This window comes from Lepus europaeus, chromosome 22 (assembly GCF_033115175.1).
Source record: "Lepus europaeus isolate LE1 chromosome 22, mLepTim1.pri, whole genome shotgun sequence".
In the NCBI taxonomy this organism is placed as follows: Eukaryota; Metazoa; Chordata; class Mammalia; order Lagomorpha; family Leporidae; genus Lepus; species Lepus europaeus.
In genome coordinates, this window is record NC_084848.1 from 2,039,187 (window position 1) to 2,062,351 (window position 23,165).

General features: G+C 49.6%; 1 protein-coding gene across 2 annotated transcripts in view; it reads right to left on the minus strand.

Annotated features, from left to right (window-relative positions):
- Positions 1-1,443: 1,443 nt before the first annotated feature.
- RCOR1 (REST corepressor 1) overlaps positions 1,444-23,165 on the minus strand; it is a 95,643-nt gene continuing 73,921 nt past the window's right edge. The window contains exons 5-12 of one of the 2 annotated variants that reach the window (XM_062181039.1): positions 19,882-20,043; positions 19,021-19,139; positions 16,925-17,003; positions 14,146-14,340; positions 11,147-11,224; positions 9,520-9,577; positions 8,704-8,933; positions 1,444-5,281 (exon numbers count right to left, since the gene is read on the minus strand). In XM_062181039.1, coding sequence (XP_062037023.1) covers positions 5,240-5,281; positions 8,704-8,933; positions 9,520-9,577; positions 11,147-11,224; positions 14,146-14,340; positions 16,925-17,003; positions 19,021-19,139; positions 19,882-20,043 — 963 coding nt within the window. In that variant the 3' untranslated portion in view covers positions 1,444-5,239. Of the gene's footprint in view, positions 5,282-8,703; positions 8,934-9,519; positions 9,578-10,586; positions 10,988-11,146; positions 11,225-14,145; positions 14,341-16,924; positions 17,004-19,020; positions 19,140-19,881; positions 20,044-23,165 lie in introns of those variants that run through there. The other variant, XM_062181040.1, reaches the window with a different exon arrangement.

Below are 23,165 nucleotides of genomic sequence, written 5' to 3' on the forward strand. Positions count from 1 at the left end.
AACATGTACGAAGCTGCAGTGCTGAGCGGGCTGGCTGACTGCAGCACAGCTCGGAGGGTGCCCCAGGGGACTGCACATCCGAGGTCGAGTGTGGCCTCCCTTGTGGGAGCACTCACCTGAACTAGGGCAGCAGCAAGGGCCAAGACCGTGTGAAGTAAGGCACAAGAGGTGACCTTGAGACACACGAATCCTTCTCCCTTAGTCAGAGGCCTTGCCTTCAAGACCCGTGACTTGTCCCCCACCCCAGCTGTGCTACCACACACTCGAGTCGTGCCAGGCTAGACACCTCCCTTGCCACCCCCAGCTCAAGGCAGTGGATCCTTGACAATGTCCATCTTAGGCATGACCTTTCCTCCCCCATCTTTTTTTCTGAAAGGCAGAGAGAGAGAGACAGAGACAGACTTTCAATCACTAATTCACTCCCCAAATGGCTGCAGAGGCCAGGGCTGGGCCAGGCCAAAGCTGAGTCTGGGACTCCATCCAGGCCCCCACGTGGGTGGCAGGGACCGAAGCACTCGGGAGATCTGCTGCTGCTTCTGCGGCACACTAGCAGGGAGCTGGACAGGAGTACAGTGGCAGGGACTTGAACCCGCAGCCACATGGGATGCAGGCGCCGCAGTGTCCGCCCTGCCCACCCCATCCTTTCCTCCTGTCTCCTGGTGGGAAGCCCAGACTCTGCCATGGCACTTGCTCTCCCTGCTCCCCACGGCAAGCCAGCTCCACAGCACAGATCCTGGTGGCCGCTCCAGCTAAGCCAAGGAGATGTCGCCCCTCCTGCAAGCCTGGCTCCAGGACAGGTGCTCTGTGGGACACAGGCAGCCCAGGTCTCCCTCCCAGACGCTCTGGAGGCACTGCTGGCCTGGAGAAGAGGCTCTGTTTCCTCTACCGCGTCAGCTCCGCGAGGCCAGACCCTGCGGCGAGACGCAGTCCAACCACCAACTGTCGATTCTGTCTGGGGCATGCGCATCTGGGACTCGGGCTTCCATAGCAGTAATCTAATTAAATCCTCCATTCCCGCTCAGAGAGAGGACGTCACAGACACGAGGACGGGGCCACTCCTGGTTAGCCAGAGACTACAGTCCAGGGGCCAGGAGCAGACCAGCCTCCAAAGGTCAAGTCAAAGCCTGCCTATGCTGGAAAAGAAAAGAAAGAAAGAAAAAAGAAAAACTACTGAAAGTTCTTCTCCCTGACCCACTGTAGTGAAGCCCAACTGCCACAAACACGGTGGCCCCTGCATCGCACAGCACGCCAAGCACACGTGGAGGACAACACAGCGTGGGCAACGCTAACGGCTCAGAGGGAGTTGCTGTTTCCACAGGGTCTAGGGCAAGCTGACGCCTGCAGGAACCCCACCATGCCTCCCCTCCCCTCCTCTGCGGCAGGGCTGGGTGGAGCCTGGCTGGAGCCGGCGTGCAGAAGGCGCTCTCATTTCGCATCTGTTACTGCAATGGCTTGAAAATTTTTATTTAACTTCAGCAAATACTGGAAATAGAAAATGAACTCTGCAGATTTTCACAAATAAAGTTTCTAATCTCCACTAACAAATGTTATCATTCAATGGCTAAGCAATTATAATGCTATGAACATTCACCACAATGAATGTGCTGAAGTAGAAAACAGGCAGACATTAAAATATTACTTACAACGGCATTATTACAATGTATTTTCTTTAAAATTCCAACGTGGATTTTATCACTTCAAAAGATATACAGCATTTCCATTATATTTGCAAACTTAACCTTATACATCTTTTAAAATCTTGAAAAAATTTTAAGCAATCTAAAAAGCACTTAGCAAAATGGGTAAGTCTACAGAATGGGATCCTATCCACTCCGGTGTAGATCTTGTCGAGGCGGCGCCTGTAAACACTCACTATTTACAACGTGCATAGACTGTACTGACCGTCCTTCTTCTGACTGTAGCGTGCTGCCATTGTGCCTCCCTGCACTCTGGGAGAACTGCAGACCCAGGGCGCGGCCGCGCGGCACGAGGCCAGCGAGCCAGGTCGCCGGCTCCTGCGAGTCAATCCGAGGGGGAGCTGCGCTCGGTACTAGGAGCCGAGTCCTGGGGAACAGGCTGGACGAGAGGAACAGTGGCTCTCGTGTAAGCTGGCTCCGTCTTTCCTTCGCTCACGTAAAAGCAGGGATCCAGGTAGTGTAATGCACTGTTCGGCTTATTTTTGGTGTGCAAGTAACCAAGAGTAATCTGCTACTTAGAAAGACAAAACAGGGCATTGTTGGAATTTAAAGTGACAATGAACACGCTGACAGTGGCGTGTGGTATCTGAGGAACTTTAGAGAAACAGAAAACTACAAAATCGTCCACCACAGCGAGCTTTGAAAACTCAATTGCTTTTTCACCTTCGTGTTTCGATTACAAGTTTGTGACCGTCAAAGGGTGTTACAGGCGGAGCCACCACAGTCACCGTGAGGATGGTGTCTCGACAAACCTGCCAAGACAAGGCAAGGGGTACACGCCACTAGCCCCTGGCTCCTGCCTACCCGGCCCCCGCCTGCGCGCCACCACTGGTGTCACCCGAGCTGTTACAGAGCGGATCACTGTCGCAGACCAGTCAACACGATATTCAAGTAACGAGGTGTTTAAATGGAAAAGTGAAAAAAACTTTTACCTAACACTTTACACATCTACATAAAATTAAATAAAACAAACTTTTAATGCATATGCAACACAATTTATATCTTTTAGGGTTTCTAAACTAAAAGTTAAACTATTATTTGCGTCAATGTTACTATACTTTGCACAATAACTTAGGAGAAATTTCCCACAAAAATATATAATTATGACATTCACATTGATAATGTTAAAGAAGACAATGCTTAAGTGAACATTCCATCTGAAGCAGTTATCACATCCCAAACACTACCTGCCAATGCACCTAATTCTTGATATGTTAAAAAGTCTTCACATAAATAAGACCAAACCATTGAGCTTTTTAAGCTAAGTGATTTCTTGCATTTACATCATTGCAAGGACAGTGTAAAGAAAAGAAGTCTAAAACACAGTGCTATCTTGTTCAGGAAGCAACTACGGCAGGCAGGCGGCTCAGCACCTCTTCCGCTCGGTGGCAGGACCACATGTGCTCTCGGGGAGCCTGGAGCCGGCTGCTGTGATCTCAAGAGCTCCAGCACAGGAGCCAAGGACAGGATCGTGCAGAAGACAGGGGGCTGCCGGCACTGTCGCTCCACTTGCCACACCGCCCAGGGACAGGCACGGAGCCTCCAGGTGCTGCCAGAGGGGACCCAGTCCCCAGGGGAAGAGCCTGGGTATGAGCAGGGAAAGCAGCTGCTGGCAGAGGGAGGAACCCACTGCAGCAATTGCTGGAGGCTTCTGCTAAACAAGACGGGACCTAAGGCTTCAGTCCATGCCTTCGGGTCCCCTGACGCAGGCCGGTTCCCTCCACGTCTGCCCTGCCGGCTTTCAGTCACCCCGCAGGCTTCCGGTGACACAGGCCGCCCTACCCGGCACTAGTGGCACCTTGCTACCCTGTCACCAGGTGTGAACAGTGAGCTGGGGCCTCCTGAAGCTGCTCAACACAGGTTTTCCTGGCCCAACAGACGCCTCGTGCAGGAACAAGGTGGCGAGAGGCGGGAAAGTCCACTGTCCTCCCCCATTGAGTGACCTTTCTCCAAACTTCTAAAAAAGAATGCACAATTCCGAAAAACTTAAGGTTTCTGCTAGCTGGCCCTCTTTCTAAAGAGAAAATCAGCTGACTTATAAAAACAAAAAGCAAGGTGCGTGGAGTCAAAACACAGCACATCTAATTGCATATTTAAAATTCTTGAGAATTCTGGTTATGCCTTAAAGCATCTGCATTTTTTTCTTTTTGGTATTGAAAGCAGAAAAAAGTATTTGATGCAAACAACAAAAGCTACTTCAACACACTGAGTGCGGGGCGGGCTACGGTGGGATGTGTGCTCCACACACAACCCCTCGGCAGGCCCACGGTCTGAGAGCAGAGGTGACGCTGGGTGTCTCACATTTACCAGAAAATTCTACGTGTTCCCAGTCCAACCAAAAGGCATCCCATACCACTTTGTAGAGTCTTCATCGTGCTGTTGTGAGACCGACACATCGATCACTTCTCTTTCCTGTGCTAGTACTAGAAGAGAGGGGAGGTGTGGTGTGATCACATCGAACATGAAGGACACACGGAGGGCACACAGCAGGCCAGGCAGACCAGGGGCGACGGGTGCAGTCCACACAGAGCTTTATAAAACCATCCCCAGCGATTCTAACAGCACTTACTGAGCTCACACACATTTAAAATGTGCACTCTGCCAGAAACTGCAGAAGCTCTCCCCTGCTCCTCAATTCAGTGATGTCATCTTTGGCAAGCGATAAACCTTACAGAAGAAACGAGACGCTAGAACAGAAAAGGGTGGTGACGTGGTTGCCAGAGGAGAAGGCACCGAGTCCGATGTACAAGCACCAGGTACAGAGGCAGGGACCGAATCTCTTGGAGTTGAGTGGTGGTGGCGGTCGGGGCATCAGGAAGAGATGGGGCTGAAAGCTGAAGGCAGAACACACTGGCTCACACTCCCGCCAGCCAGAGCGCCCAAGGGCTGCTGCTGTGAGTAAGCTTTGGACCCTCGGGAAGGGAGGAAGAGGGCAGAGACTTAAGCCAACTAAACGTAGAGACCATCATGACACCCGACATTTGGGGCAATGCGAGATCTATCAGGACCTTGGCACGACAAAGGGCACGCTGCAGTCTGCCGACATACTGTGACGGCCACAGAAGTGTGACGCCTCGCCACTGGCTGCTCAGAAAGAACAAGAGAAACTTTCTAGAAGGCCAACAGGGTCTCAGTCACTCCGAAAATGACATTATGCACAGAGTAGAGCTCCAGGCCATGCGGGAACAGAGCCGTGCCTTCTGAGGAGACCGCCCGTTCTGAAGCTGCTGACCGGGAGGCGCGTCTCGGGGGCTCAGTGCTCCGCCTGCGGAGGTGCGTCCCGGGAGCCAGGAGGAGTGCGGCGGGGGATTCCCAGCAGCAGGCGGCGTTGGAGAGGCGACAGGGCTCTCTGGGAAGTAGTGCCGCCATCAAGGACCGAGCAGGGAATTAAGGCAGGTGCACCAGAGGCCTGGGAGTGTGTGCCTTTTTGGTAATAGCTGCTTGTCCACAGAAGTAATGCAGATGGCGAGGTGGTGTCGTGATACCTGATGTCCTGCACAGCGCAGCAGTCCACACCCAGTGTTCGCAGCCACCAGCGTCTCTCAGGAGGCAGACGCGTATCTGACGTCCAGGACAGAAGCCGCCTGGAGAGCGAAGAGAAAGGGTCAGTGAGCAGGGAGACGCGGCAGTAGTGGCTCCTGCAGGCTGACACCTGGTGGCAAGCGCTTCACACTCAGGCACGGGGGCCCTAAAGGCAGATGTGAGGGTGGCGCCAGGGCTGGGTGCCCCCACTCACACCACGGTCCTGGACTTCTTGGCACTGTGACCTAGGACAAGTTACCAGTTCCTGTTGAGCTCCAGTTTCCTCACATGTAGAATATACACAACAGCAACGCTGAGGTCACAAGAGGCAAAAAAGTTAGCTGAGAAGGGCCCTGGCTCAAGTATGCGGTGACCAGCATCGCCCCTCCTGGCCAGAGGGAGGCTGGAACTCCTGGTACCCAACGAACAGCTGTGGTTCCTGTTGGAGCCCGGAACACGCTTGCTCAAGCGTCTTCTTTGAAAGCCACAAGGGAGTTGCTCAATTCCTGTCTCCATTTTTCTAAGCTGGCTCCTGGACCCAGAGCCAAGCCTCATCTGAGGTCCCTATGACCTTTGTGCTGTCACTGCCAGGGACCTGCCTGGGCTAGGAAGCAGTGCCAGAAACCAGCTCTCCCTTCAGCTGCTATTTCACGCCAGCACCAGACTGCAGGCGAGGATCGCCATCTCCAGCCCATGGTCAGCTGTGAGCGTGCCTCCGTGGCCATGCCAAGTGTGAGGCAGGATGTGAGGTCTGTCCCCTCAAAGGGCTCTGACCACAAAAGGTCACTGTCCTGGCGCTACTCTAACAAGTGGAGGAAATCAATGCCACCAACAGGCCATCATATTTGCCGAACCCCTGGAGATTCAGACGTGCTCCTCCTGTTGTTTTGCCTAATACCTAAAATCCCAGACAGAGCATCAGTGGGCTCCAAGCTTGGCTGATGGGACTCCTCAGGGCAAACAGGCTGGGAAAAGACAAAACTCCATCGTCCGAGCACTGACAGAACGCCAGGGCTCTCACACACCCACTTAGGCCCAGGGACATAGGAACGTGGTGATCATAACGGATCAGCTTCCTACAGACTAACACACAGAGAACAGAAAACAGATGGTGGCAGAGTAGCAAAGAGACTCGAGAAATCTGAGGGGAGGACTTTAAATGACTTCTAAAGGGGATAAAAAGGCTATGTGCCAGGTCACACCACTCTCCTGTTTTCTTCTGATGCCAGGACACTGGGTGAACACATGTAAGCCGCACAGAGAACGTTCAGCACCAAAGAGAACCAAGGTCTGACCACTTGGAGGAGGTCTAGCCGTGGATGAGGCACAACTGCGTATGGCAGCGGATGCTCCACCCACAGAGCGAGCCTGAGGACGGTCCTGCTGCACAGCTGACAAGGACCAGTGACAAACACCTGCCTCACTGAAGTCAGCCAGGAAATGAGCCAGGCACAGAGACGGAAGAAAAACTGTAGGCAAAAAAGAAAGAAATCTTAGGACAGATATTTCATACAGTGGTTACGGCACTGCCTGGGAGTGCCTGGGTCAAATCCTGGCTTCTCCACTTCTGATTCCAGCTTCCCGCTCATGTGCACCTGAGAGGCTGCAGTGACATGGGAGACACACACTAGATTCCTGGATCCCGGCTTCAGCCGGGCTCTTGGGAGCCTTTGGGGAATGAACTAGAAGACTGGGAAACTTGTCTCTCTGCCTTTCAAATATAATGAAAATAAAAAAACTTCAAAAAATTTTTGGTCTAAGATTTACTCTCAGATTTATTTTTTTAAAGATGTATGTATTTATTTATTTATTTGAAAGGCCTAACTACAGAGAGGGAGGGAGAGATCTTCCATTCACTGGTTCACTTCCAAAATGGCTTCAATGACTAGGGCTGGGCCAGGCTGAAACCAGGAGCCTGGAACTCTACCTAGATCTCCCATGTGGGTGACAGGGGCCCAAGCACTTGGGCTAACTTCTGCTGCTCGTCCAAGTGCATTAGCAGGGAGCTGGACTGGAGTGCAGCAGCCAGGACTGGAACTGCTGCTCATATGGGACGTCGGTGCTGTGGGCAGTGGCTTCACCCACTGTGCCACAAAGCAGGTCCTGCTGTCAGGACTCTCTTTGGCTGGCTATGCAAAGGGTAACCGAGCACCAGCATTTCTTACTATTTCTGCTCTGGTAACCCTGGGACTGAGGCTAAAAACGCACATGGAGAAGGTTCTTATTCCTGAAAGTTCTTATATTTCCTCCCCAATAATCACCAACTTTTCAAAGTTCCCCTAAATTGAGTCCAGAAATGGAGGAGGTTAACTTGCTGTGAAAGGGGCAATTAGCAGAGACAAAATCACTGCTAACTGGTAAGGCCACCCGCTCTGCCAGGCCTCCAGCTGGGGCAATCAGGAAGCTGTCTCGGGTGCCCTTCACACTGGCACTGTCAGACTCTGTACACTCACCACCAAGTGCAATCAAGGTAAGGGGCTCTGGAAAACCAGATTTCAACTCAATGTCTCGGTTTTCTAACAGACGGAAATGTCATGGACCAGTGACCCCATGCTCTCAGAGGTGCCCTCCTCCTCATGAGGGTCCTTATGCATGCTCAGGACACGACAGGCTTCCAGGTGCTCTCGAGCCAGGCTCTGAGAGCCAAGGGGACACTCCCTCAACGTGACCATCACCTCGGACCCGGCATGCATGCGGTGAGGAAGCCTCTGGTGAGAAGCGATTTCCTTGCAGAGCTACAGGAAACCTCCATACACAGTCAGTGCACAGGTTCAGATGTGCAGCAACCAGCAATGAACGCCCACCTCTGCCAAGCCCCACACCCAGCTTCCACAGGGGAGGGTGGTCCTGGCAAGATGGAGAAAGGGCAGGCAGCCCTGACACTGGGGGCAGGGGCGGCAGATGGGTCTCTGGAGCCCAGGCAATCTTGCTACCTAATCCTGGCTGACTAGGCTGACGACATACACCAGTGCACCATCCTGGAAATTACTAGAAAGTCAGTCACCATCCCACAAGTTCCAGCCTCATAAGAAAACCTGTAATTGTCCCTATCAATAATTAGGCCTGAACAACCCCAAAGATTAGAGGGTTTGTACAGCAGGCACAGAGCTCAGACTTCTAGTAGAGCACAGGCCCCCAAAAGGAAGCCCCTCCTGAGGTCATGACAAGCAGCTCGCCATGGGCATCATGGACACAGCTCGGACACCCACTTCCTGTTTCCCCGTGGTTTATACCGCATTTAAGGAAATACTGGTACAGGTGGAATACTTTGTGACTGGAAGAAACCAGGATGGAATAAAAAATTTGACTAGCAGTTAAAACATGAATAATCAAACACAGTGACAAGAACTGACTAGAATCAACACACATATCATGGCATTTTATAAGCACAAGTAAAATTATTGATGCAGGTGAAACCTAAAAATATTTCTACAGCTGAAAAAAAACTGAGATGAAGCTGGCGGAGAAGGGCGGGCACTGTTACCTCATCCTCGTCCTCGGGCGTCTTTGCAGAGTCATCCGGGGACTTGGCAGGTCTCTGCGTCCTGGGCCCATTGGTCTCTTCTTTACCATGTTCTGCCTCCCATTCTTGTAAAACTTCATCTATGTTGAAGCGGCGTCGATAATTTACAAAGAAGTTTTTGACTTGTACCACTGATTTGTTCCCAATCACATCTGAGATCGCCTGAAAATCTCGACCATATTTCCTGATGGCTATGAAAGGAAGAGAGCATTTTTTTTTCCAATAAAATAGGAAAACCATTTTTAAAACCACAATTTGATTGTTCTCTTATCCAGTTTAAAACACAGGGGCTTCCAATAGCAGGCACTATCTTGGTGTGGAAAGGGAGCAGTAAGCAGTCATTTCTAGATGGACGCACGCAGAGGCACACAGCAGTACAAGCTCCACAGGACCCTGTCATCTAGACATCGGCCTGCCCACCATGTCACAGAACAAGGGAAGTCCCTGCATTCCCTGAGCCTGGGGACGTCCTGCATTTATGTCGTCAGGACCCCCAGTCCACAACACTTTCAGAGTAAGGTTCTCACATCTGACCTGCTACGTCTACGGCTCTATATTTCACTATGAAGAGCTCAACACCAAGCTGCTAGAATGAAAGTCACACAAGGAGGTTTCCAGGTTAACTTTTATAATCTGTGAGAAGTGCAAAAGGAAAAAGCAGCAAACCCTAGGGAATGCAGCACATATGTTCTCTCTCGGAAGCAAGTGAGGGGAGCAAGCAGGCGAGATGTCACTGCCACCCCACTGCTGGCGCGTTCTCTAAGGAGAAACCCCTACCTTGTACGGCCAGAAGCTGCTCTTCTGTGGTCCAACGTGCATTGCATTTCTGAATGACCTGGGGAAGTAAATGAGGGCTTGAGCACATTATATTTAGAGATGGCTGTGCTCTTATGGGGTGTAATGACCTTTGCTGAATCTTAACTTCAACCAGGTTTATAAAATTATGTCTACATCCTTCAACATTCTTCTTTGTTTATTTTGTAGTTGTTCTCAAGGTTTGCTTTTTCAAGCCCGCTCCTGGTCTTGTTTTTCTAACTCAGATTTAGAGAGCTCTCATCCACTGCTTCATGCTCATGCCCACAATGACAGCCAAAGCTGAGAGCTGGGAACTCAACCCACATCTCCCAGGAGGGTGGCAGGGCCCCAAATACTGAGCCACCACTGCTGAACAGAAGGAAGCTGCAGTCAGAGCCCCTGTGCTGCATCTGGCTCCCACCAAGAAGCTGCTTCTAACCCCTGCCTCCCCTTTGGAGCACCGGAATTAAAGTTCCTGCTCGGCTTCTGACTCCAGCTTTCTCCACTCTCCGAGACAACAGGTGATGGTGGTTTGAGTACCTGGGGTTCCTGCTAACCACGTGGGAGACAGAGACTGAATTCTGGCTCCTGGCTTTGGCCTGGCCCATCCCTGATTTTTGTAGCCATTTGGGGAGTGAACCAGCAGGTGGAGGATCTTTGTCTGTCTCTGTCTCTTAAATAAAACTGGGGGCAGGGGGGAGAGGCAGCACTGTGGCTCACTTAGTTAATCCTCCACCTGCAGCGCCAACATCCCATGTGGGTACCAGGTTTTAGTCCCAGTTGCTCCTCTTCCAGTCCAGCTCTCTGCTGTGGCCTGGGAGAGCAGTAGAAGATGGCCCGAGTGCTGGGGTCCCTGCACCCGCATGGGAGACCAGGAAGAAGCACCTGGCTCCTGGCTTCAGATCAGCTCAGCGCCAGCCGTAGCAGCCATTTGGGGAGTGAACCAAAGGAAGGAAGACCTTTCTCTCTGTCTTTCTCTCACTGTCTATAATTCTACCTGTGAAATAAATTAAAAAAAAAAAAAAAAAAAAAGTCAGTGGGATAGGGACTGAAGCCACACACCCAGGAACTCAGATATGGGGTGCGAGTGTCTAAGCTAAACCAAGTGCCAGTCTCTACACCCTTCTTCCTAGGAGATACATATTAGAGACGAATCACAGAGATACTACATTCTTTGGTAAAAGGAATATTTATTTATTTGAGAGGTAGAGAGGCAGAGAGAGACAGACAGACATCTTCCAGCTGATGGCTCACTTCCCAAATGCCCACAACACCCGGAGTGATGCCAGGAAGCAGGAACTCAGGGTTTCCCAGGTGGGTGTCGTATTTGAGCCACCGTTTGCTGTTTCCCAGGTGGGTGTCGTATTTGAGCCACCGTTTGCTGTTTCCCAGGTGGGTGTCGTATTTGAGCCACCGTTTGCTGTTTCCCAGGGTGCACATGGGCAGGAAGCTGGGTTGGAGGCAGAAACAGAACTCGATTCCAGGCACACCGACACGTGATGCAGGCAGCCCAAGCAGCAGGTTGAACCACTGCATAATGCCTGCCCCAGACACTGTTCTCTTAACACCCCAAACGGGTAGATCTGAGATGACGCTCCCACAGCCCTACCTCTGGAAGTCGATACGGTTCTATTCCACCATCCAGTTTTTCTTTGAGAGCACTGTTCGTTTGTTTAATATTCTGAATCTAAATGGGAAAAGAGTTTTGTTTAAAAAAGGAAAGCTTTCATAAAGGCATGAAAAGAAAACACAACTGCAAAGAACTAAAAGAAACAAACAAAACACAACAAAGCGCAGTGCCGCTCTAGCTCCTGCGGCAGCGATTTCTGTGCGGTGTCCCCTGAGCACATCTGACGAGATACGCCTGTGCACAGCCAGAGGCGGGATGCACAAGGAGTGGGGGCAAGAAGGTAACCTCAGCACAAGAGCTGGCCATGCTGGGACAGCGCAGCTGGGCTTCCTACCACACAGAAGTCAGCTGAAGACACAGGACACAGCAGAACCTCAGGGCCAGCCTCCCAGAGCCCTAACCTGGTGCTGTCCCACTACGTCACACACAACACAGATGTCGCATGATGTCAGCAGCTGTCCCACAAACCTGTCTATCGTGTCTTCCTTCCCTCAGTGTGCCTCATGTGCTCGCCCTCGCCCAGCCACAGGAAAAATGCATGCAGACCAAATAGCCAGCTTGGCCAAGGCAGTGTTCCGCCCTCTGGGGCCTCCTGGACGGAGCAGGTTCCTTCCCTGAACTGTGTAGAGGGGGTTTCTCTGCTGGACACTAAGGGAGCTCTCGATGCTAGCACAGCGATTACACACAAGACATTTACAAATTCTAAATTCTCACGGTCCACACCCCTATCCCTGGTGTATTCTCCATAACAGGAATACACAGTTTATTAATCAGATCCAGAACAGTGTTAGCTGCCAGCCTTAGAGCAGGTGGGAAGGAAGCCAGACTGGTAAGGAGCTGGTTAAGAGCTAAGGTATGAAAGCAACCAGCATTTAAAGAAGGAAAAAATAAAATAAAAAACCAAAGATCAATCTACTTGGCTGATGCCCCGCCTGGCCTCTCAAAGACAACTTCTTTTGTCTCATGTGGGGTGTGGGGTGTGCAGAGAAAGCCCTGTCTCCCATCAGACCCGTTCTCCGTTCAGAGACCTGCTGCAGCAGGCAGCGTTCCCGGGTGCAGCACACGCCGGGGCTACAGACGCTCTGCAGCGTGTGGCGGCTGGCACACAGGAGACTGCCGTGGGGTTCCGCTACAAGGAATGGCCAGAATGCATGTGAGATGACCAAATGGCTTCTGCAGCTTCCGGGGGAGGCCGTGGAACACAGAACAGGAAACGTGAAAGGAACCAAGTCAAAGGGGCACCACGGTGTGGGGGACCGCCTGCTACCTGACAACAATAATCCTGCTGTTTCAGCTGCTTGGTCAGTTTCTATGTTCTTTCAGGTAAACTACCCAACATGGGAGGCAGATGTCCACAGAGGCCAGCACTGCCCCACGGGGGTCCTGGTGGGCTGCAGTCCACAAGCTGGCTCCCCATGGCATCTGCAAATGTGAGTGGTGCACTCCGCCCCACAACCCCGTCTTCATGTCTCCTACTCCGATCACTCCCAGCTCCGTGGACCAAGGGGCTTCATTTTCCTTGCTCAGCGCATTAACAAACCTCCTCTTGGCAGAGGGACGAGAGCCGTGAGAGATGAAGATGCAGAGCTCCCAGCCCTCATCAGCGCGCGCTGCCACAGCAGAGGGCTTCTTTGTGTGCTCTGGTACATCCGTGACATCAGCCAGAATTAATCTCCTCATTTCCGAGGCCCAAGGAGATTAAGTGATTCTCCTGAGATCACAGCACAGCTGTGCTGCAGTCAAGGTGGGTACCAGCCCCCACTCTGGGACACAGGAAGGAAGAAGGAACACAGGCCCCCACGTAACTTTCCCGGGAAACCACCAAGATTAACAAATCAGAAACTCGGAACTAAGTTGTCACTCCACAACGCTGATAGTTTTCTAGAGCTGAAATCCAGCGGGAAAGTTAGAGCGGAGGAGAGGCCCACACCACCCTCTTCGGCCACATTCTCCGTCCTAAAGCACTCTGCAGCCAGCTGGAAGTGATACACCCTTTCCTAACTATGGAATTTAAAAAGCAGGACCCTTTGCAAGAGTAGCTGCAGAAGTACTAACTATCTAGGAACAACCCTTAACAAATGGTGCACAAGCCTGTGTAATCAGAAACAATGGAACACTGAAAGATCAGAGACTCAAAAGATGTAAATTTTCTATTTTTCAATGTTAAAAATTAAATTAAAAAATTATCTGAGAGGTGGGGGTGGAAGAGCAAGGTTGGCTCACTCTGCACGGCCCACAAATGTGGCTGGGAGGGGACCCCTGAGGGCACGGACATAAGAAAGCTGGAGCTGAGAATTCTCCCACCCAGGTGCAGGAGCCCAGTCCAATTACTGGAGCCTCAACTGCTCCTGCGTTCCAGGAGGCTGCTGCCAGGAGCCACAGCAGGGAATCCAAGTCAGGCACTTCAGTGTGGGAGGTGGGCTTCTGAGGTGCCCACTCCCACGAAGTCTTTCTCTGGAAACTGAAATGATGATGATACGTGGAAAACTCAAAGGGCCACGCCCCAAGTCCTCTTGCACCGCAGCTGGAGGCCCAGAAACAGTACAACCACAACCCGCTGCGGATAACGGTGCTGTGGACAATTCTGCTGATTCCTGACTCATCTTAAAAACAATGTCCTCTCCTGGGACAGCGTGGGTCACGAGGCGCAGTGTGCGTGTATGTGACAAGTGGGGTCTTGGTGACATCCTATTTCTTGAACCACACACATAAAAAAGCCACTGAGATAATTCAGATACAAATGCACACATACAAATGTAGGTACTGAGTATAAAACACTCATATACTTTTCTGTTACCTATTAATATTTTAAGAGTCAATTTAAAACAAATTGATTGACTAATACCCAAAAATATTCTGTCCAATTCATTAGAAATAAAATCCCCTTTCAATATTTACAAAAGGAGACAAAATGGGTGTCAAGTACAAACACTTCCAAACGACCAGCTCATTCCTTTCCCGGACTGGGTTGCACGCACCTGTCGCTTGATGGAGACCAGCTCCATGTCCAGCTGTCTCAGCACCGTGGTCGCAGCAGAGGCATTGGCAGACACGGCCTCCACATCTTCTTGAGAAAGAAACATGCCTTTCGGAGGTTTCCTTTTTGCTCTATTTTTAGCTTGTGTGCTATGTTTTTCTTTTTTGACCTGAGGAACTGTCTCAGTAGGGGGCACCTGCATGATATACACATTTGATAAATGAAACAAGTAAAAGTGTCAACAATAAGAAACCCCATTTTCTACAACACAAAAGCTACTATATACACACTTTAGCAGGCCGGCGGGAAGGCTTCAAAGGGGCTTCAATCTCATACACTAGTGTCCCTGTTCTACCTCTTTAAGCCTCTGACAGTAAGCACGTCCAGCTTCCTGTAGCAAGGAAGAACTCTGGCCACATCCTGACACATTCCCTAGCATAAGGTGGACCTCTGACACCCGCCCACATCTTCCCCTCCACACAGATGACCACTGACACAGCACTGGGGAAGGATCTGGAAGTCATTCACTTCCATCTTCCCTTTAAGAAATACACACATTTTGAAGTGATGAAAATATGACTTTTACACATCTTTTCTTTTGAAAGATTTATTTATTTACTTGAAAGTCAGAGTTACAGATAGAGGAGAGGCAGAGAGAGAGAGAGAGAGAGAGAGAGAGAGAGAGAAAGAGGTCTTCCATCTGCTTGTTCACTCTCCAATTGGCTGCAACAGCCGGAGCTGTGCCAATCTGAAGCCAGAAGCCAGGAGCCTCTTTTGAGTTTCCTACACTGGTGCAGGGGCCCAAGGACCTGGGCCTTCTTCTACTGCTTTCCCAGACCATAGCAGAGAACTGGATTGCTAGTGGAGCAGCCAGGATATGAACCAGTGCCCATATGGGATGCCGGCACTGCAGGCACCAGTCTTACCTGCTACACCACAGTGCTGGCCCCTACACATCTTTTCTTTGTGGACAACAGTTAACTTGTTGGGTAACTTCTATAAATTGCTCAAAAAATACAAAATATACAAAAAATAAACAAAAAAATACAAAAATATACAAAAAATACAAAATATATAAAAATATATATATATAAAATACAAAAAATACACATGGTTGCTATATTATTTTTTAAAAAAAGACTTACTTATTTGAAAGTCAGAGAGAGAGAGAGAGAGAGAGAGAGAGAGAGATTCATCTTCCATCTGCTAGTTCACTCCCCAAATTGCCACTAAGGCTGGACCGAAGTCAGGAGCTAGGAGCTTCATCTGGGTCCACATGAGTGGCAAGGACCCAAGCACTTGGGCCATCTTCTGCTGCTTTCTCAGGCTGTTAGCAGGGAGCCAGATCAGAAGTGGAGCAGCTGGGACATAAACTGGCACCCTTATGGGATGCTGGTATTGCAGGTGGTGCCTTTACCTACCACACCACTATGCTGGCCCTCTAAAAGTTATTTTTATTTATTTGAGAGGCAGAGAAACAGAGGGATGGAGAGATACCATTGACTATTTCAGTCCCCAAATCCTCACAGTAAAGCAGGGAGCTGGAAACTCAATCCAAGTCTCCAGTGTGGGTGGCAGGAACCCAATCGCTAAGGCATCACCACTGCCTTGCAGGGTCTGTATTATTAGCAGGAGGCTGGCATCAGAAGCCAGAGCTGGGAATTGAACCAGTCACGCTGATGAGGGACATGGGCATCCGCCTGCTAGGCTCAATGCCTTACCCCCTATGCTGTCATTTTAAAATGTGTGACTGCTGCTAATTCTAAGTACTCTCTCAAACACTAAACCTTCTGAAGTGAAACCCAGTAAAATTTTGGAAAAGAAAGTGTTACATCAAACTAGTAACCATCTTATGAACAATCAATTTTTATAACTGTTCAAAACCTCATCCTGGTAGTGTTTTAAAATTACTGATAAGGAGCCAGTGCTGTGGCATAGTGAGTAGAGCTGCTGCCTTGCTGGTATCTCATATGGGCGCCAGTTTGTGTCCTGGCTGCTCCACTTCCCATCCAGCTCTCTGCTGTGGCCTGGGAAAGCCGTAGAAGATGGCCCAAGTCCTTGGGCCCCTGCACCTGTGTGGGAGACACAGAAGCTCCTGGCCCCTGGCTTCGAATCAGTGCAGCTCCGGCCACTGCGGCCATCTGGGGAGTGAACCAGCGGATGGAAGACCTCTCTCTCTTTCTCTGCCTCTCTGTAACTATGCCTTTCAAATAAATAAATAAATCCTTAAAAAAAATCATTGATAAAACTGAAAATATGTTTAGGTTTTTGGCTTCTTATATTAAAGACTGAGATGAGTCTAAGCAAACCATGCTGGTACTGGCAATTCTTGTGTAACAGCAGTTATAAATAATATCTACAAATATTAGTTGGCAATAAACTATATTCTATACCGCACTGTGCTGTTTAATACAGGTCACCTACTGACCATAACCTGTTTTACTAATCTAGCACTCAGAAAACTACTTAAGATTTAATCATTTTTCTTTTTAGGTCAGAAATTGTTTTGGGGAGGGGGAGATGGAGAGGGGAGGAGGGGGGAGGGGGAGAGGTTGAGGTTGAGGTCCCAGCTCTTGTCTGGTCCAGCCCTGGCTGTTGTAGACATATGGGAATGAATGAACACGTGGACAGGTGGTCTCCCTGCCTAACTCTCAAGTCAAACAAAGAAAGATGTATCATGATGCTTTGTATAGAACCCTTAATAAGTTAAGTGGAATGGACAAGAAGAACGCTTTATCTGCAGAATAAATTTGCCTGATCAATACCAGAGAGAAAAATACCTCTTTTTTGCTTTCCTTGTTTTGATCAACCTCAATGTCAATGGGATTGTTTCCATTTGTTTCTTCTAGTTCATCCTCACTGAAAGACAAGAACAAGTTACTGAAAGATTGCTTTGTATTAATTCTTATATTCATATAAGCAACAAACTAGTTTATGACAAACACAACATAAAATTAAAATATATGTATCCAGATGACTGAGGTATATACTTCTGTGTAATTCAAAGAGAATGTCAACATCACTGGTTTTTGGTGTGGACAGTGAAAAATTATTACAATATGCTTCTCACTTCCCACACCAGATGTAGAACATTACTGTCTTCTTTCAGCTCTCGACTGATATTAAGTCCCATCTCTCTGTTATCTGGTCAAAGTCCAAGAGTTTCTAGTGGCCTGGATAACTGATATTTTAAAGCTCATTAATTTAAAAGAGGAACACTTACAAAGGTATGGTACCTCAAACGCTTTGTGCCCTTCCACTGAGTATTTCTAAAAAAAAAAAAAGAAAGAAAGAAAGAGAGAAAGAGAGAGAGAGAGAGAAAGAGAGAGAGAAAGAGAGAAAGAGAAAGAAAGAAAGAAAGAGAGAGAGAGAGAAAGAAAGAAAGAAGACATAACAAAAACCCTCAGGCAGGCAGGAACTCCATTTAAAAACCGAGACACTTGAGTCTGGCAGAGGTCAGGCAGCAGTCCAGTCTGCCCTGCCAGAACCAACTGCACAGTGGTGATGGCAGAACACTCAGGCCTCCCAATGTCAACCTGCCACTTGGTGTCAGGAGCCCACCCCACCCCAGGTGAGCAGGCCCCTGGCAACACCTCCCCCCAGCCACTCCCAGCTGAGAAGTGTTCCAGAGGAGAAAGCCTGAAGCCCCCGCGTCAGTTCCATTGACAAGTCCTGCTGCAGGGTCGCCCCACATGCTGGCACAGCACTGCTGTCAGCCATGGTGGTCGCACAGAGGCGGGTGTGTGGACTGCGACGGCAGCATTGGCAGCCATATTCTGACCATTTATAGTCAAGGCCAGCCCACTCCTGTGCGTGTTATTTCATTCTGTTGTAGGAACAGACTCAAGTCATAACTATAAATCAGAGTCTACCTTGCAAGGAAAACTAAAAATCAACCAAAGTTAGGGTAAGTACTGACCCAGAAACAGCCCCACAAGACTGTAAGCTGTAGAACAAAAAATGTGCACATGTATCAAGGTTCTGCTGGATCTTAGATCTGGAAAGAGCTTTGAAGAAGCTTCTCACATCACTCTCAATTTACACTTGGGTCCAGAGATTGGCATTCTCATTTCCCAATGTGTTCTCACGTATCACTTTTTCATTTGAAATCACAAAATTCTGCCCTGAGATATGATACTGCAGCACATATAGTTCATTCTCCTTCATTCTCATCAGTATCATTAACCTATAAAGTATGATATTTTAAAGCCACCTAGATTCTTGACACCCCCTTGCTCTACCCCCCAGCCCCAAAACCCCGACATGTCTGTGCTTTGCCTTCTGACTGCTACACCTCCTTCCTGGAACAGCAGAGCTCAGGGCCAGGTGTACTGAGCTGACCTGCCTGAGGTAGACAAGACTCCCCCTTCCTCATGCTGTGTGTGAGACTGAGGAAGTGATAGCTAAGCACCTCCTCACTAAGCTAGCCTTAAAACGCACCTCCTTAGTAAGAAATTCTACAACGTTTCTCTCTCACACACAAAGACCAGCAGTCAAAAGGGAAGAGGAGAATCTAATCTGCTGCTGCCCCTTTCTTACATACCCTACAGTAATATGAACTTAAGCTTACAAAACAAGAGGTTTCTGGTTAATAAAAAGCATAAGCCTGGAAAGGCAGGGGGAAAAAACAAATGTATAAGTTCACTCGTTGCAAATATAAGGTCTCTGCAGGAAACAGAAAGGAGAAAAGTACCTGAGGAGGTAACACTCCCTCGGGAACACAGCTCATGGCGCTAGCTCAGGAGCACCTGTGTGGGGTTCAGTTTGACCAGGAAGGCACTGGGGAATTTCTAGGCCTTCTAGCCTCTCCTCTGTGGATCCTCCACCACTGAGAAAGCTCCCAGGTGGGGAGAGCCCGCAGTCCCAACAGGCTCACCTCTCCTCTCGCTCCCGCTTTTGTTTCCGAGCGTGGCGATCCATCACACTGGTTTTAGTTCTTGTCTTCTTCCAAGAGTAGTAAAATTTCACCAGACTTGCTATGGATTTATCAGGAAGCTAAATATAAAAGATACTCTGGTTCATATTTAAAGATAATGTTTAGATATGTTTAATAAAGATCACTCTTGGCTGGCGCCGTGGCTCACTTAACTAATCCTCCGCCTGTGGCGCTGGCACCCCGGGTTCTAGTCCCGGTTGGGGCGCCGGGTTCTAGTCCTGGTTGCTCCTCTTCCAGGCCAACTCTCTGCTGTGGCCCGGGAGGGCAGTGGAGGATGGCCCAAGTGCTTGGGTCCATGCACCCCCATGGGAGACCGAGAGAAAGTCCCGGCTCCTGGCTTCAGATCGGCACAGCACCGGCCGTAGCAGCCATTAGGGGGGTGAACCAACGGAAGGAAGACGTCTTTCTCTTTCTCTCTCTCACTGTCTAACTCTGCCTGGCAAAAAAAATAAATAAAGATCACTCTGAAATACTCAGAAATGTCCTAAGTCACAGCACCATTTTTCTGATAGGGAAAAAACTAATAAACACGTAGTTTTAAAGTAATATGGGGCCTGGTATTGTGGCACAGCACATTAAGCCGCCAACTGTAATGCTGGCATCCCATTAGCACCAGTCCAAGTCCTGACTACTCCACTTCCTACCCAGTTCCCTGTTAATGCACCAGAGAGAGCAGAAGACGGCTCAAGTGCTTGGGCTGCTGCCATCCAAGTGGGAGACCCAGGTGGAGTTCCTGGCTCCTGACTTTGGCCTGGCCCAGCGGACGGACAAACAAGACAAGCAGTGGTCTCACCCACTTACCATCTGCTGGATTCTATGAAAAGTCTTCCCGTGAAAACTAAAGGCTTGTTCAAACAAGACTTTATCTTCCACAGTCCACTCATCTGGGAAGGGGGTAAAGTTGGGCAAATCAGCCAGTGATTTTTCAATGTTATGCTTATGCCAAAAGAGCATCCCAAGAGCCTAGAAAAAATTTTAGAACAAAGAATTTAATCAAACCCAAAAATGGAAATGAGATTGGCAAAAGAAGAGCATGCACAGCTTTTCACATCCACACAAACCAATGGATACCTAACTCATGCCCGCTCCGTGGTAGACACTGGCATCAACCCCTTTCCCGGGATCTCACTGTGGTAAACCCACATTGAGGTGGTGTGGTTCAGCGGTATCCAGTCACACTGACGCGCGGTTGTCAGCACCACCCCTGCAGGACTCCACGCAGCTTGAAAAACCCAACTCTGTCTCCCATCGGTAATAGGTCCCAACCCCTTCCCCGTTCTCCCCTGCCTCCCCAGCCTCAGGCAAGCTCCACTCTATGCCCCGTCTCTGCGATCTGATCACGAGAAGTCGAATCACACAGGATGGATACTTTCCTCTCTGTGACTGGCTCGCTTCACCCAGTGGTGTCCAAGTTCACACTGTACCCTGCCTCAGATGATACCACCTGTATACACATGCCGGTCTACTCATCTGTTCGCAGGCTGATGGACATGTGTGTTTGCTGAGAGCAGGGCTGTGCACGTGTATTTGGGAGACCCTGCTGCTCCTTCCTTAGCTACACTCAGAAGGGGAACTGCTGGGGCACACGGTAGTTTTTAGGAGCTGCCATCCTGTTTTCTGCAATGGCTGCACCATTTTACAACCCCACTAACAGGGAATGTCCTTCTCGGTCCCCTGTACCCCTGTCTAACTTGCACTGTTCTCTACTCACTGTTAATGGAGTCTCCTGTACAGCGCCAACAGTAGAATCCAGTGTTTTCTCACCCATTCTGCCCACCTTTCTTTTGATCACAGCATGTAATCAACTTACATTTGAAGTCATTACTGATAAGGAGAAAATGATTTCTGTCACTTTGTTATTTCTTTTCTATTTGCTGCACATCTCTTTCGCTCCCCATTTTCTGAGTCACTGTCTGTGTTCAGCTGATTACATGTACTGAAACGTTTATATTCTTTTCACATTTCCTTTGTGTACACTCTGTAGTTACCCTGATTACCACAGGGATTGCATTTAACAGCCTAAAGCTGTACCACCTTAATGTGAATTTCCCCCATTTCAATACCAGTAACACCCAAACAACCAGACAACCTGCTCCTTCGGCAGCCTCCTCCTGCTTTCCTCTGCTGTTGTAAAACAACTGAGGCTGTGGGGCCCGCTAGGGTACAGCAGCTTCACCATGGCCGATCGAGCTGGCATTCCACACGGGAGCTGCTTCAAGCAGAAGTTGGCCCGAGTGCTTGGGCTCCTGCACCCATGTGGGAGACAGGGATGGAACTGCTGGCTCCTGGCTCCAGCCCAGCCCAGCTCTGGCCACTGTGGACATTTGGGGAACGAACCAGTACAGGGAAGGATAATTCCTCTCTTTCTCTAACTTTGCCATTCAAATCTTAAAAAAAAAACCAACTGAATCTGTACACAAAATCAAGCTAGATATTTTCTTAAAGGAGTCAATCTTTTGAAACATGTAGGAATAACAACATGCAGCTGCAGACCAAACTTACGATACTAGCTTTTAGATGGTCTTTTTATTTTTTAAAAGATTTATTTATTTGGGCTGGCACCGTGGCTCAATAGGCTAATCCTCCGCCTTGTGGCGCCAGCACACTTGGTTCTAGTCCCGGTCAGGGCACCGGATTCTGTCCCGGTTGCCCCTCTTCCAGGCCAGCTCTCTGCTGTGGCCCGCGAGGGCAGTGGAGGATGGCCCAAGTGCTTGGGCCCTGCACCCCATGGGAGACCAGGAGAAGCACCTGGCTCCTGCCTTTGGATCAGCGTGGTGTGCCAGCCACAGCGCGCCGGCCGCGGTGGCCATTGGAGGGTGAACCAACAGCAAAGGAAGACCTTTCTCTCTGTCTCTCTCTCTCACTGTCCACTCTGCCTGTCAAAAATAAAAAAATAAAAAAATTTAAAAAAAGATTTATTTATTTGAAAGACAGAGTTACAAAGAGGTAGAGGCAGAGAGAGAGAGAGAGGTCTTCCATCCGCTGGTTCACTCCCCCGTTGGCCTGAACAGCTGGAACTGCACTGATCTGAAGCCAGGGGCCAGGAGCTTCTTCCAGGTCTCCCATGTAGGTGCAGGGGCCCAAGGACTTGGGCCATCTTCTACTGCTTTCCCAGCTGGACTGGAAGTGAAGTAGCCGAGATACAAACCAGCAACAACATGGGATTCTGGCACTGCAGGTGGCAGCTTTGCCTGCCACGCCACGGCACCGGCCCTAGGTGGTGTCTTTATTAATGCTGTTAACCTCTGCAGTCACCCAGCTTTGCTGCAGCCTGGGCTCGGACAGCCGCCCCTGTGGGAGTCTTGTTCTGGAGCAGGTCTAGCTGCACTGACTGCCTCAGGTGCACCTGGAAGCAGCTTCATCCCCTCCCGTGTGACGTCAGTGTCGTCAGGCCCAGGACTGAGGTTTCCTCCTGGCGCTCTGGAAGAGCAGTCCAGTCTCTCTGGTCTCCACGGTGTCTCACGAGGAATCTGGCAACCTCACTGAGGACGCCCTGTATCTGACGAGCCGCTTCTCCGGCTGCTGTGGAGACGAGTGCTGTGTTCGGAAGCTTCATGGTGTCTTGGTGTGGGTCTCCCTCAGCTCATCTTAAACGGAGTTCAGATGGGCAGGATTCAATACCCAGCTCTGGCTGCCGAATCCAGCTTGCTGTCAAGGCAGGGGTTCCCCACCTTGACTCTACCCAGTCCAGGAAGTTATGGGTATTTGGAGAGTATTTCTGCTTTCTAAGTTAATTAAAACAAGATTCTCTAATTTCAATAGTCTGATCTTCAAGTTTATGGATTCTTTCCTTTGCCTCCCCAAATCTGCTTTTGAATCCCTCTAGCAAATTACTCATTTTAGTTACATTTCTTTGCTTCAGAAGCTTTCAGATTCTTTTAGGTTTTCTTTACTGATATTTCCATTTTGTTCACAGATCATTTTCTTTCTTTTTAGAAAACTTGTTTATTGGGGCTGGCCCTGTGGCGTAGCAGGTACAGCTGCCTCCTGTGGCACTGGCATTCCATATAGGATCCCTGGCTGCTCTACTTCCAATCCAGCTCCTTGTTAATGTGCCTGGGAAGGCAGCAGAAGATGGCCCAAGT